The sequence below is a fragment of the Trachemys scripta genome, chromosome 1, assembly GCF_013100865.1.
Source record: "Trachemys scripta elegans isolate TJP31775 chromosome 1, CAS_Tse_1.0, whole genome shotgun sequence".
NCBI lineage: Eukaryota > Metazoa > Chordata > Testudines > Emydidae > Trachemys > Trachemys scripta.
In genome coordinates, this window is record NC_048298.1 from 55,614,517 (window position 1) to 55,630,468 (window position 15,952).

Sequence of the window (15,952 nt, forward strand, 5' to 3'; positions counted from 1 at the left end):
GGTTTCAATAGGTGTTGAAGGTGTTTAATAGCCCCAGGTATTGCTCAGCATATTGGGATCAGATCATAAGATAAGAATGCTGTAGAAATCATTCTTCTGAAGAAAAATCTAGACAGTAATCACTAAAGGTTCATTTATTTTTCTTTTCTTTCCCCTTCCTCCCCCCATGCTTTACAATCCCATTAGGGACCCTGCTGTGAAGATCTGACACTAGCATGAGGAACAGCCAATAATTAGTGCTTTTATAAACCCATGCTCTAGCTTATCTACATGAAGTTTAGACTCTGAAGTCAAGAAAGCAAAATAGTATTAAACTTACGAAAATGCTTCTTCTTTTCCCATAAGAAACTTTATGGCAGAAGGCAGCTCATTTTTTACTATGAAGAGATAGCTCAGCATTGCTGGAGAAAAATGAGACCATTTTAGAAAGTGGACATGATACCTTGTGGAATGAGCACATAGAAGGATACTGGATCTGTTCTCCTGCCAACCCGAAGTAAATACAAGCTGATCTAAGGCAAAGAAGTTTAACTGATTCTAAATTACTGATCCAAGTTGGGTTTTCCCTGATATGTCATTTCAACAGACGACACAGAGAATACTAGTTTGAACTGCACAACAGGACACGAGGGCTCCCAAAACATCACTGGGAGAATGAGAAATCTGAGTGGCCAACAGGCATAAATATATGTGCATTCCTTTGTTTGCTCTTGTCTTTTATACTCTCTTTACCTCCAGTATTCTGGAGAGAAGTGGATCCAAAAACAATCATTTTTCCCGGAGTGCCAAAGACCTGCTCGCCAAGCTTTTCATACACCATGCAGCCTGCGTAAACCAATTGGAGGAGAAATCAGAAATCAGGGTTGACAAGCAACGGTCAAGTCAAAACATTTAAGATTCCTCTTCATTCAGCTAATTTCCCCATCCATGCTGCTATTTTTTCCCTTTTCACACAAATATGGGTCTCTATTGTAATTCACAGGAGTCGAGCAAGCTTATTTGGAAATATCCTCCTCACGTTGTGTCAGGAGTGGCTACCAATCACTTTTTGAAAGTTGGAACTCACAATGAGATTATTATATCTCTTTAATATAAGTGTCCACCTCCAGTCCTCATGATATTTACAAACCTGGCATCCTGACATCTTAAGTTTGCTCCCTCAGTAGGAATAATATAAGATTTAATGGAAGATAATATTCAACACAGCAGGGATCTGCAAGCCAAGGCTCTGGCAGACAAGCTAGAGAGACACAACACAGCAATGCTGTAATTTTATACAGTTTAACTGACATAGATTAATGCAGAGAAGCCAGACTGTTCATTTAAATTATTATTTTTATTTCCTTATAATATATTAATTTTATGAGTTCTCATTCTCCTAGAGCTCCTGTGAAAGAAGGAAAGTATGAGAACTATAATTAAATATTCTTTGTTTAAAGACTGTCAAATTCAACTAGTAGCTAGACCCTCTATTAATTACAAGATGTTCCAGTTGAATTTAGCAATTTTTTTCCCCAGTTGTCGTTTGGGCTGACAGAAAAGCTACAGCATTAAGAACACAAGAGGGTATGCAATGAGAATGGAAGATAAATATTTCAGGTGTTACACTGCAGATTATCCAAAAGAGGTGTCTCACAGCTTGTGTTCCTCACATTTTCTCCTGGTTGACATTTTCTCATTAAAACTCACATGAACAAGAAGCAAAATTCAGTTTGAGTTTTAATGCAATGTCATCCTTAGCAGCCTGAAGCCCAGGACCCAAATTTTTAGCGTTTCAAGGACACAAATGTGTGTGCATCTGCATGCCTAATTTGAATATGCAATTGCTGCCATTGTATACACAGTTGTGATAATTGTGTACACAAATTAGGTGTTCAAATGTGGAAGCATTCTCATGCATGGGTAATTTTGAAAGTTTGGACTAAAGGTTATAACCTCAGGACATTATTCTTAGCCTAAAGAGTTTAACATTACAAGGGCATTTATATATGTATTTAGACTTATATATTGTGAGATCCTCAGGGCAGAGTGTGGCTTCTTCCGTATATGGAAAGTACCTATTATTATACCATGGGTACTATTGGGAACAACATCAACTCTATTTTAGTGATGTCATCTTATCCCAGATAAGCTTCACTATACAGAGTTTCATTATAACTGGAATTGCAATCTTCAGATTGTAATGCAATAAAACAGTTTGAATCATTCCTTCTACTTCACTAAATGGAGTTTCACTGTATCAGACTTCACTGTGAATTGGTTTGACTATATCTTTTCTTTATAGCAATGGGCCAGATTCTGGTCTCAATTATACCAGTATAAATCTAGAGTAACTCTGATGGCTTCTGGCCCAGTTTCTCTTTTCTTTTTCAAACTGATGAGAAAAAAAACCCAGGCATCTTGCTTTATTCTGAACATTTTTATCACCTCTTGTCCTTTTCCCTCCTACTAAATTGATACATTATGGTCTCAAATTACCTGTTTCCTTTGAACATATCAACAGGAGATTTATTGAATAAATAGACAGCAATGTCACTGAAGACAATAGAAACCTACAAGAGAGTGAAAAATAAAACGTATTATAATAAAAGCATTCCTTGGTGTTGCAATTTTGTACATATTGGGAAAGATTCTCATTTACACTAAGCCACCTTCATAGTTTTCTGGCAGTGCAAAGGGGCCCCAGAGTAAGTACAAATATAACTGACGCGTGCTTTATGGCTTCTTTACATTGCTATAGTGTAAAAAGGGGACCTAGTATAAAGGAGGCTCTGGCCCATTAAGTCTTATATTGAAGGCCTGCCATGATCAACTTATGGTGCTCAAAGTTTATAGCCTATCAATTAGTAACCCTTCCCACTTTTAATCTAAACCAAAATAAAAATCTCCTGCCATCTAAGCAAGAAGATCTAGTCAGAGCAGCGGTGAGCCCTATGCTCCCAACTACTTAGTCTAATGATCTTTCTAAAATCTGAGGCACAGAATTTTATCTAAGCGTTTATATAAGGACACATCCTAATGTCCATATGAGGGTCACATCCTAATGTTCTTTCCCAAGCCATGTTCCAGAGGATATTAATGGTATCTCCTGATATTGTTGTGCCTGACTCTGACAGTGCCACTGGGAAAGTGGGGGCAGCACTGCCCCCAGTAGCCCTGCTAGCCTATTGTACAGGATACGGTGTGATCTCCCCCAATCTGTGCACCATTCCAGCTGCTCTGGAGCCAAAGGAGATGTGGTTCTTTGCCTTGACACTAGCATCCCTGTTGGCACTAGCTCACACTGTATGATCCCCAGAGTGGTGGTCTCTGAGCTTCAGATTTTGAGCAGGGGAGACAGCAGAGACACACCTCCTCTGAGGTACTGCATGGCACTGGCAACTCCAGTCCCTGTCCTGCACTGAGAGAAGCAGAGGCAGAAGGGTTTGCTGCATCCTGCATTATGGTTGGTGCTTCCTGCAATGGGGCATCCATCATTTGACCCCTGCACTGTAATCACCGGTTTGCAGAAAAATTCGGGAATTAAAATGGGAATGAATGCTTAGTCAATATTTGCCAGGGGCTGAGCAGCACGCCTGATAACAAGGCAGTACAATGGGCCAAGTGCACAACACTACCTTTGCTCAATGATCCATCTCCTGTAGACCAGGGCACAATTCAAACACTGTGTGTTTTTTCTTTCTGTACAGTTACATGGGCTGATTGACAACACCTTTTCATGATATGTGTAAGGAGTATTACAACAATCTGTTGGCACTTCTATCATTTTTATCATGATAATATGTCTTAGGACACCATGTAAACAAATCTTAAATTAAACAGAAAACAAGCTGCTACAATAGATGGTCAGTTTAAAATGACAAAAACAAGTCTTTTCACTGAAAAGAACATGCAGGATGACAGTTCGAGAACAATGTTTTCTTCCTTAGACTAGATGTATTTGGGGCCAAATTATGGCTGCTCTTGCCATGATTGCATGGCCTGAGGTGTGGGGTAGAGTGGAAAAGGGCACAAGAAGCCCCATTTTTCTCAGTGTAACTGTACAGAACATGCCACAATGATGCAGACAGCATGACTTGATCTTAATGGGGCATCAAACAGCTGACAATGGCACTGCACTTCCCAAAGGAACTTGTCCATCCTGGCTGCACTGTACATTGTAATGCCTGGAGGGCAGTGCTGCGAGAGAAGGTGGAGTAAGTGCTGCTGCTGAGCATGCTCCCAACAGAGACCACGTGCATGTTTTTGCACTATGTGGGCATAATGTCTCCAGCCATTATTGCTTGGCTGTTGAAGCAAGCCGTAACTGAGCCCTTAACATTGAACTCCTAATTTGCTGACACCAAGCAAAGGGCGTCTTCACGGAGATAAAAATAACAGCTGCAAGCCAGCCAGGTGATGATCTGATCTGTTTCCCTACCTCCCCTCAGGAGTCTCACAAGTTGCTATGAGAAACATGTCCTTTTTCATTAAAGCCATATGAAAAGCCTGTTTGTGTGAGGGCTGTGGTTTAGGCAGACTAGTGCCTGTACCATCCCATAGAATGGAATGAAAATGTTAGTGCCCCTAGCGCTTTGCAAACTCAAAACATAAGCAGTGAAGCTTTGGCAACTCTGTAGTATCAAAATTGTTCTCATGTTTCACATTTTGTACAGTTTAAAAAAGTGCTGGCAACCACATAAGAAATCTGGGCAAAATTCTCATCCCCAGCCCAAGCCAAGTGTATAGCTATATGCAGAGGACCGACACAGGGCTAGGGGGAACAGAATCCTACCTCCCACACTGGGAAGCTATGCTGTCTGTCCACAGCTGCTTCCTTCACTCATCAGCTGTAGCAACGACTGTGACCCACTGCACTGCAGAGGCCTGGGCTTTGTGACCAGTGGATCTGTGAAGTTGGTGGATTAACAGGCCACACATCTGCCACTCCCAGCTCCGCCACACAAACCCCCTTACATTCCCCTGGGGATCAGGACACAGCAGAGCTCGGCTCAACCAGTGCTGAAGTCTGCAGAATCCTCCTCCTAAGGTCCCTCTGTAACCTGGCTCATGTGCAGCCTTCCAAACATTCTGCAGCCGTGAGAATTTTCCCCTATTGCTAATATGAAAGAGTCTTTCTATGGCATAGCTCATAGTTATTAGCCATATTAGACTGTAAGCACCTATGGGCTCTCATCTTATTTTACACCTGCAAAGCATCATACTTACCTATTGCGTTAAGTTACACAAATAATACATAATAATAGTGTTTTTGTTGCTTTGTTAATTTTGAATTCAGTATGCAAAGACTATATGATCCTGATTCAGATCTCAGTTGTGTGGGGGTTAAATTTGATTCCACTGGAGTCAGTAGAGTCATGCTGGCAGAAAAGCAGGCCCTCGTTTGCTTAATTAGCTTTTTAACATACAGGTTTCCTTTTCCATCTTTGCTTTTTACTTTTAGATCGCAGTGCATGGTTCTCTTCCGTAACCAAAGTCTACCCAGATCAAAGAAGGCTTAAAAACATTTCAGATCTGTGTAATTTACAAGTAATGAATACAGCAAGGCCATCTGTTTAAAATGCAAAAATAATAATACTTGGTCTCTGTCTTTAATCATTTGTAAAGCAACGTGTGATAAAGATAGCACTATATATTTGTTGGAAAGATTAATTTGATCAAGCTGTGAGGGAAAAAAAAGTATTCTTGATCGATTGGATTCAACTCTCTGCATTGCAGGACATAGGAACATTTTAAACAGTGCTCTTTATTTGCCACAGAGCTCCAGAGGTCCCATTAGGATTTAGTATCTCAAAGACTGGTTTGATGGCTCATTCCCTGCTGACTTGCCTCTCATTCTCTAACTTGTCACTAACTACTACATCTTTGGTCTTAATAGCTTTGTCTATGACATTGCTAACATGACTGAAAACCATTATGAAGCTAACAAAAGCATGGCTATTAAAATAAATATCTGCTATTAAATCTGCATAGTTAATTAAGTAGAGAATAATTCTGTTCTTTATAGGACAAAAAATTTACCCAGCATTCACCTTAGCTAAATACTTTGTACAACATGGGTAACTCCACAGATCTACCCAGTATTTGATTCACGACAAGTCCAACTACTATCAAAGATCATTTTAAGCATATCTAGGGTTCAGTATCATGTATGTGATCTACTTCTGCTTTTATCTCATTAATATAAGCATTCAGGAGATACACACCTCTCAACTGCCCCTGGAAACAGAATGCTTTACAGAATGTGGTGTTAGCTTCTTGTTAGTGCTAATGAGTTCAGTAACAGTATGGGTGGTGAAGAGAGGAGCAGACAAGGCTGTGAGAGTTTACAAAGAACTAAAGTTTGAGTGGAATCAGAATGTAATTAGACTAATGCTTTGGACTGTTACTGTGACACAGATAGTTCCCATCTACACTGTAATTTTTAAAGCGTAACTGGACCAGGGGCTGATTCCTGATTTAGTTACAGTTGTAGGCTAGACAGGACCCTGAACTCTCCAAAGCAAGTCAATTCCCAAAGTGAAAGTCAGAATGATTTTCTCTTTTCAATGGGTTTCAGATTACAGGGCAATCTTATACTGCACACACATAAGACAGATATTTGCAAATTGAATATAAAAATTGGAAGCACTTCTATAATTTTAATTAGAAATCACTGATGTAGCAATAGCTCTGTCCACTTCCATTTTTAGTTTGACATATAAGCTAGTGAGTTTATTTTTAATTAAATGTTTGTCAGTGCTGCAGTAGCAAAGCAGTTCAAAACATCCTGAACTGATTTGTATCTTTTCATATTTTACGTTTCAGATCTGTCTCTTGGTGCCATGTGCTAGATCTCAGAAAGGAAAATCAAGGATATAAATCTCATGTGCCTCCTACCCATCATTTTTCCCCCCAGCTGGGCACAAAAAAGTATTAGGGCTTGTACACACTAGCGGTTTCTTCAGCATAACTTAAGTCACTCAGGGGTGTGGAAAAGCCATTCCCCTGGAGTGATGTAAGTTACACTTACCTAAGAGCCAGTGTGGACAGTGCTATATCGACGGACGAAGCTCTCCCACCAACATAGCTACAGCCACTCGGAGAGCGGGAGTAATTATGCCAATGGGAGAGCTCTCTCCCGTCAGCATAGACTGTATAAAAATTAAACATCCAAGCCTTGGGATTGCATTTGAACAACTGGAACTCTTTAGCTTTGTCTGCCCAAGTGTTCCTTACCCTGGTTTTAGGGCAAATACTGAAGCAGCCAGGTGTCTGGGGCCAGATTGTGATCTGCCTTGCCAGTGGGGGTTATGCCTTGTGTGATCCACCTGAAGAATAGGCACAATAATGGTCTCTAAGAGCAGGGACTACTTCCTCCCTCCACACTGCAGTAAATAAATCACCTTAAAGGAGGTAGGGACCAGGAGAAACCATGGTCATGCTTCTCGTCACATCAGCCAGTGGAACCTTATAGATAGGGCCCTACCAAATTCATGGCCATGAAAAATGCGTCACGGACCGTGAAATCTGGTCTCCTCCCGTGAAATCTGTTTTTTTCTGTGCTTTTACCTATATTATACAGATTTCACGGGAGGAGACCAGCGTTTCTCAAATTTGAGGTCCTGACCCAAAAAGGGAGCTGCAGGGAGGTGGGGGGTTGCAAGGTTATTTTAAGGGGGGGGTCATGGTATTGCTGCCCTTACCTCTGCGCTGACTTCAGAGCTAGGCGGCCGGAGAGCAGCGGCTGTTGCCTGGACATCCAGCTCTGCAGGCAGCAGTGCAGAAGTAAGGGTGGCAATACCATACCATGCCATCCCTACTTCTGTGCTGCTGCTGGTAGCAGCGCTGCCTTCTGAGGTGGGCTCCTGGACAGCAGCCACTGCTCCCCGGCTGCCCAGGTCTGAAGTCAGTGCTGCGGTCAGCAGCAGAGCAGAAATAAGGGTAGCAGTACTGCAAACCCTGTACAATAACCTTGCAACACCCTCCGCCCACAACTCCTTTTTGGGTCAGGACCCCTACAATAACAACACTGTGAAATTTCAGATTTAAATAGCTGAAATCATGAAATGTACTATTTTTAAAATCCTATGACCGTGAAATTGACCAAAATGGACCATGAATTTGGTAGGGCCCTACTTATAGACAATGCCATGTGTAAATCCCTATACACGCCAGGCAGTTTTGAGAGAGATACAATTTGCCTTAGTGCTTCCCTTGGGTGGAGCGGCTCTACACTGCCTCCAACAAGTTGTGCAAACTGTATAGTCTAGCCTATTCTTTGTAAGTTACCATTATTATATTACACAGAGTGCTTATGCTGAAGGATTTTAATTTGCTTTGCTTTTCAAAGGTAGTTTCACACTATGTAATCACTAAAATAATAAGTGTTTGGATTTGTGATTTGCTGCCAGTTAAGGCACTGGCAAAACTCTCATTGATTCTTGGAGAACAGGACAGGTTCTTAATCACTGACATTTAGCTGCTCACATATTAAAAATACCTAAATGTAGCCTGTTATTTGTCTCTTAATAGAAAACTACCCTTCTGGGCATCTTACCCAGGGAATGGGTAGAGAAAATGAGTGAGATTCTGGACCTGGACATAGAACACCCAAAGATTCACCCAAAGGTGTGTGATTCTTTAAATTTTGTTTTTTAGGGCTCTGGGAGAAGTAGGATAACAAATTAGTGATTAAAATATAAATTGGGTAATCTATTCTCTTGTTTATAAACTAACATTTCTCGTACCATTTCTTGTCCAAAAATGCTCTTTCTAATACTTATGCAGCTTGGAGACTCCAAGTGAAATCCTGGCCTCATTGAATCCAATGGCTAAACTTGTATTGAATTCAACGGGTCCAAAATTACACCTCATGTCTTTTTTACTAATCACTGTGATACATTCATATCTGAAACCCATGACCAAAATGATCAAACTTGGATATTTAAGTCCATGTTTAGTTACCTAAATCAGTGGTCTGGGCATTAGCTGCTGCTACTGAAGCCAGCACCTCTGAAATCCAAGCTACTTATGTATGCAGCCTACTTCGTTTAGTAAAACTGCCCACTGCATTTTGAATGGTCTATAAACAACCGCATTCTCTCTAAATGCAAACATTTTAAAATCAAAATGAAAGCGTGACCCATCCTGCTATTCACTGTGTGGATACTTACACAAAAAGGATGATTCCTGTGTTGGCTAATGCAAAGGCAAGACCTAAAATTCCACTACCCATAATGGCGTTGCTGAGATTAAAGACAGATATTTGCAATGAGGTTGTTCCTGGAATCTGGACATAGGAAAAATGGACATATAAATAGTTTAGAGTTCATTATACAATGCACATATACTGTGAATTCCAAGTTTCACGTTATAGGAAATAAAAGTAATTACTGCTACAGCAATGATCCAGCAGAAAAATACAAAGCAAGATTTGAAAGAGAATAAATCCTAGTGAACCTTTTCACATGGACATTCCAATTACTGCTTAATGGAAGGGATAAATGCACTTATAGAACAGAAATAGTGTGGGCAATGTATATTGCAGTATTTTTAAAAACACCTTCCATTAATCATAGGAGCTGATTTTTAGAGGTGCTGAGAACATTCAGCTCCCCCGGCTCAGCTGGAGTTGTAGGTGCTCAGCACCTCTGAAAAGCAGATCTAAGGGTTGTATAGTTCACAATCAACAGTATATTGAGAGAGACTTACATATTCTTCACATTTCTTTTTTTCCAAGTGACTGTTTGTGAGACTTCTTCGGCTCTCCCGATCCGAAATAAACTTGCTGAAAAGAAGTCAGAGAATACATATTCTATCATGAGGATACATAGAATATGAATATACACTTTAATGCTATAAACACAGCATGATTTTATACCTGCAAAAGAGGGTCAAACTTAGCTATTTAAAGGGTTATAATGAGCCTGATATTCATTTACACTTGTGTAAATCAGGAGTCAGTGGAGTTACACTAGTGTGAGAACAGAACCAGACCTAACAAATATAGAAAGCTATTCCTGGATCTTTAGTAAAAGAGAAGTACTGCTTCTGTAGACAGGATGGTAATTAATCTGCATACACATTAACAGAACGTATTAGTCCCGATCCTCTGGAATGGTGTGCCTGCTGGTAGATCTTAGCCATAAAGACAACAAATCCAGCCATGGGAGGCTCATCCCACTATAGGGGATCTTCTAGTGTTGTACAGCTACCCAATTTCTCTGCTCCTGGTATAAGGGGTACAGCTGAGGGAAATGAGCATGACTGGGATGTTCCTATGCTATTTAGAGTGATAGAACTCTCTTCCTCCATTCTCTTCACAAGTGCTGTTTTGCTTTGTCATCACAATGTGCACATGAGAAATCTATTGTCATCCTGCTATTTTTCTGTCTGTCCCCTGCCTTTGTGCTTCACCATCTTGGAGTTATATTTCTTGCATTTATTTTCTCCCATTTCTTTTCTCTGCTGAAATCTTTTAGATTGTGTAACCCTTGGTTGTTTAGTTTTTGCAGTGTCCCTGATCTCCTTGTTAATTTACACATGGATCTCTGGGCCCTAGCTATTGCATCACCCATTATGCAAATTTCTTTCCTAACCATGTGTTGCCACCCCTTTTCAAAGATACCTTTTGCTTTAGATAATTTTAGGTGATTCTTTTAACAAACACCAAACCAAAAACACTCTGGATGGCTTTACTTAAAAAATATCGTCTCCAACAGTTCCCTACAATTTCAAGGCATTTGATGAGCTAACATCCTCAGGTCAGGGACATACCGTTCTAATTTAACTGTAAATACACCTCTACCCCGATATAACGTGACCCAATATAACATGAATTCAGATATAAGGCGGTAAAGCTGCGCACTCTGGTGGATCAAAGCAAGTTCGATATAATGCGGTTTCACCTATAATGCAGTATGATTTTTTGGCTCCCGAGGACAGCGTTATATCGAGGTAGAGGTGTATGTAATAAACTCTGAATCAAACCATGTATTATATTAATACATCAAAAAGTCTTATGGGCTATCTTTAGGGCTTTATCTTTTGGGGGCTCATTTTTGGGAGTTAATTTTTAACAATTTTTGAATTCTATGTACATGTCCAAAAATCCAGGTTTTTGGGGCTCTTTTTGATACTGTAATGAGAAACTTTTTCAGGTACTTCCCAAAGGATCTATTTTCATTTTTATTATATGTATAAAAATGAATTAACCTTTGCATCCTTGTTATCTGGTTTAGCATTTAGTGTTTGCTCCCTGGTGCATTTTAACATAGTACAGTTTCAAGCAGCACTACATTAGAGCACACTAGGGAACCTTTAGTGCACACCAGCAGAGACTACACAAACCAATTAATATGTGCTTTGAAAATCATACCCCATGGTTTGCATTACTGCTCCAAGGAGACAGGCCCTTAAATACCAGCCAGGGAGCAGGGACATTGCCTATATAAACAAACTGCACAAGCGGTGAAATCAGCATGAATTGAGTAACTATTTCTGGGGGTTTTCTGGTATCTATTGGATAAACACTGATTTCCTTTACTTATTCATTTTATTTATTTTTTTAGTATCGGGGGATGGGGGTGGGTGGGTTAATCAGTGTTTATTGGTTAAAATCTTAAATCAGAAGCCTTAGCTATATTATACCTCTGCACCTTTCAATGTAAAGTTCTATTACACTTCTCAATACCCTGGCTATGACCTTATTACTAGCAATGCATGATGAGAATGTGGTGTTGTTTTAACTATGGACCATATGCAGATGTCTGTATATCCACTGACTTCAGTGGTGTTAAATGGGGGATGCATTTAGTCTACTAACTTTACAGATTCTCTTTAAAAATGATTTTCTGTGCTCCGTCTGTGGTTCTTGAAGGATACACCTCTGATGGAAAATATCTTGAAAAGTCTTAGTCATCATCTCTCCTGTATAATTCCCTTATAAGTTTATCCCTTAAACCAAGACAAACTTAGGCACATATATTGCTGTTAAAATGTACTTAATCCCATTGCTAGTTTTACAGATTTGACTCACATCTATCAGATTGGTCTGACTTTGCTTATCTACATCTGAAACAAATATTTCATTTCTCATACATTTTAAAAACTGTTCATTTTCAGAAAGTTACAGCAAGTGAAGACAGAAAAACATTTGCAGTGTCAATGTCAAGAGTCCTGAGATCTGTTGGGGGCAGACAGCAGATTCCCCTTCCAGTTATATGAGGTGCAAATCAGCCACCCTCTTTCTGAGGGAGAACTCACATTTTAATGCTCACTATGCAGATTTTTTTTATTCATATAAAATAGATTTTGACCCTGGGCTTCTAGTGAGTTGGAACTTGTATACTTTTGATGTCTTTTTTAAGCCACATTGCTGAATGTAGGCCATTGAATGGGAAGAGTTTACATGGCACTCAGGTGCTGAAAAACTCTGCATGTGGTGTAATAAGGAGCACAGAGAGGAGCTTTGTTTCCAGCTCAAAAACCCCACAGAAACAGCCAGCAACTCTAGTACAACAGCAGATCCTTACCGTAAATATGAAGGCTATTCAAAACCTGAAAATTTAACTTTTTATCTTAAAATAAGGCTTGGAAGGGTTTATTATGATGTGAACAATATTGTTTTATTTTATTAAATTAACAAAAAGTTTATATAAAAATAAACGCTATAATAATTTTTAAGTAATCATATAATAATTGTATTTTACTTTAACTGCTGAGCAGAGAATTTTTTTTTTTACATTTAAATTTGAAGCTTAGTTATAAATCTGTCACTTTTTCTAAAAGAGCATTTTCTATTAGGTTTTTGCTATGGCAAACTTAGGAGCAAAGGTTTGATATAAATTCTCATTTGCAGAGAGTTTTAAACATAGACAGAAAGATATGATCTAGATTTCTTGTTAACAGCATGAGTTATAAATTCACAGAAGCATAAAGAACATTTTTGTGGCCATTGTGGTTACATACATCAGATTGTGGAACAGCCTTTATTGCAAATCCTATATCTTTGCCCAAAATGTTTGTCCGTCTAATGTTATTATTTTGTTTTTTGTGTTGTATATGCAGATATTTTGAAATGTTAGCATTTTTCTACTCTATATGTTTATGCATTTTATTAGACTCATTTGAAAAATTCAAAATGATGAATAAATTGCTACTCTGTTTGCTTTATCTGCTGTTGCAGCCTATGCCCAACAGATGTCACATATGAAATTCAAATTACATTTTCAAATGGAGCATGACTCAGTAATGAATAATTCAAGAGATATACTGAAAATTAGAATGCTGTTTTTAAACAGTGTGTTTCACAGGATAGACAGCATCAGTGGAAAAATACTCACCTATTTATCTGGCCATTTTCTACCTCTGTAAAATCATTTGAATCATTGCTGATGTTATCATCCTCAGGGACAGTCATATTCTGCAACTCAGTTAATTCTAATCCGCTTTTGAAAGGCATCCTGATCTAGGAAATGTAAGTATCCAAATGTTTATCCAAATAATAGTGTATATTTTGTAGGTAGACAGTAGCCACAACGTGAGCTCGACAAACCTAAAATGCAGTAAGAAAAACAAGCTGTATGAAGTATTCTAATAAGATTACAGTCAAATCTATACAAAAGAACGCCTTTATCAAGCAACCTCACGTCTGAAGGGACCAACCCAGATTATATCCCAAATGTACTGTACAGGTGGAGTAAAAGGCTCCTCCAGCTTAATTAGAAGAACACCTCCATTGCTTTATTTGTGCCAGGGCTCAGCCCAAGCACCTCTAGGCTTGGCAGTTCACAGCCCTGGCACCTCTGGACTTGCCGCATTAGTTATGAAAGTAAAAATTTTGGTTGAGTCCCAGCACCTAATTGCTTGAGCCCTGACACCTCTTTCATCACAAATTAAGCACTGAACATCTTTGTTTAAGTAACCATATTTTGTCAATCCCATGAGTAGCTATTTACGACAGGTTTGGCTGTGTTTACATTTATAAAATAGTGAACAAAATACTGTATATACTTGATCATAAGCCGGTTCGTTTATAAGCCAACTCCCCCAAGATGGATAAGTAAAAAATGGAAAATTTTTATGACCTGTTCATAAGCCAACCCTATAATTCAGGGGTCAACAAACTTTGGTTCCCGGGCCATCAGGATAAGCTGCTGGTGGGCCGAGATGGTTTATTTACCTCGAGCGTCCGCAGGCACAGAGGTAAACCTAAGTAAACAAAGTGTCCCAGCGCACCAGCTGCTTACCCTGACGGGCCGGGACAGCAACTGGTGGGGAGGGCCAGGGGAGAATGTCTCTGGCCTGCCTGGAGTTAATCTGGAAGGCTGGGCAGCGCAGCTGCAGTCTGCTCCGGCAGGCCAGACCAGGCGGCACGGCCGCAGCATGTTCCAGTCGGCTGGGTCGGGTGGCACGGCCGCAGCATGTCTGGCAGGCCGGGCGGCGTGGCCACAGCCTGCTCTGGGGGGTGGGGCCGAGCGGCATGGCTACAGCCTGCCAGCCCCTGAGCTGCAGCTGCTTCGGAGGCTGGGGGGAGAGCAGCGTGGCCAGAAGCGGAGAGACTGGCCCCACCTTTTCCCTTCTGGCTGTGCTGCCTCTCCTTGCTCCCTCTGTTGGGGGGGCGGGGCTGTGTCCCACCTCTCCTTCTCTATACCCATTCATAAGCCGACCCCCTTCTATGGTGCTTCCTTTTTTTACAAAAAAAATTCGGCTGATGAACGAGTATATACGGTAGTAACACACAACTTCAAAAAATAGGTTTACAATCTAGAGTCAAGGAAAAAATTCTTAGTGTGTTAGTTTGAGCCCCAGCTAGTTATCACGCCTTTGTGTTTCTCATGTTGTCTCTCTCCTGCTTTTAATATACATATAAAATGTCTCATTCAATATAATTTTCATTATTAGTCTCCACGTTAGTACCAAATGAAGGCAACACAGGGATATCATCATTGCAGTTTTCTTTTATGAAATAGCTTCATTCCAGTTATTTGAATACGCTACTATCCGGAGATAAAGATTCAGACCACAACACTCCTCTGATTGAGAAACCGAATGCCTACATTCATGGACAGTCTGAAGAGAGAATAATGTGTGTCTTGTATCCAGCAATTGTTAAGCTATCAACTGTGAGAAATAAATTAGTCTCTCCCCTGGGAGAAGATGCAGAACCTGAGGCAACTAAAAATAACACCTGTGCGGAATTGGTCTAATCCACTACAATGAAATACATTTCCTCATCAGAAATGTGGATAATTTGAAAGGCCATACTTTCGCCTCTATGATTACGATTCATCACCCCAGGACCATATGTATTTGGGAATCAAAGAACTCTGGAACTCAACTGCCCCACAATCCCAACAAGCTTTTGAAGACGAAGTGTCATTAAGAAACAGTTTCTGTAAATGGCTCATGTGTGGTACAACTTCTCTAAACCCAGCAATTTTTCTGTAAGCAATTTTTCTGTAATGCGAGGTTTCCAAAACTTTAAGGGAGAGTTTGGGGTTACTGACCATACCGGACTAACCTCAGGATATTGGGGGATCTCTGAAGCCCTCAGAGCTGCCTCAAAAAAACCCACAAAACTCAGAATATTCAGATGTAACTAAGGAAGCAGGGCTGTCCCTAGTTTTTGCAGGGCCTCACATATTAATTTCAATTCCTATTCCTGTCCAACTATGACTGCCTCCTATCTATATCAAATAAACAGTACAGAATCCAAAACTGCTGCTTACCCCACATCCTCATTGCATTTGAAAGCACTTAGCAGTTTCACTTTAAATAATCTCTCAAAATCTCTTCAAAGGTATAATAAAATCTTATATTGAGTTTCACATGTGTCATTAGACAGATAATTTTCTTATCCCTGGGGTTTGGAAAATCCACCTCTTGAATTTTCAAGAGCAAAGTTTAAGATTAAAAAAACCGAGTTATACCCCTAATTCAAACAAACATCCTTGAAAAAGAGCACATG

At 40.0% G+C, this 15,952-nt stretch overlaps 1 protein-coding gene across 1 annotated transcript in view; it reads right to left on the reverse strand.

Annotated features, from left to right (window-relative positions):
• The window catches only part of SLC38A1 (solute carrier family 38 member 1), a 44,209-nt gene that overhangs the window by 15,301 nt on the left and 12,956 nt on the right, over positions 1 to 15,952 (reverse strand). Inside the window, exons 2-7 of the mRNA XM_034770012.1 lie at positions 13,326 to 13,537; positions 9,694 to 9,769; positions 9,156 to 9,271; positions 2,479 to 2,552; positions 733 to 825; positions 320 to 401 (exon numbers count right to left, since the gene is read on the reverse strand). Coding sequence (XP_034625903.1) covers positions 320 to 401; positions 733 to 825; positions 2,479 to 2,552; positions 9,156 to 9,271; positions 9,694 to 9,769; positions 13,326 to 13,444 — 560 coding nt within the window. The 5' untranslated portion in view covers positions 13,445 to 13,537. The remainder of the gene's footprint in view (positions 1 to 319; positions 402 to 732; positions 826 to 2,478; positions 2,553 to 9,155; positions 9,272 to 9,693; positions 9,770 to 13,325; positions 13,538 to 15,952) is intronic.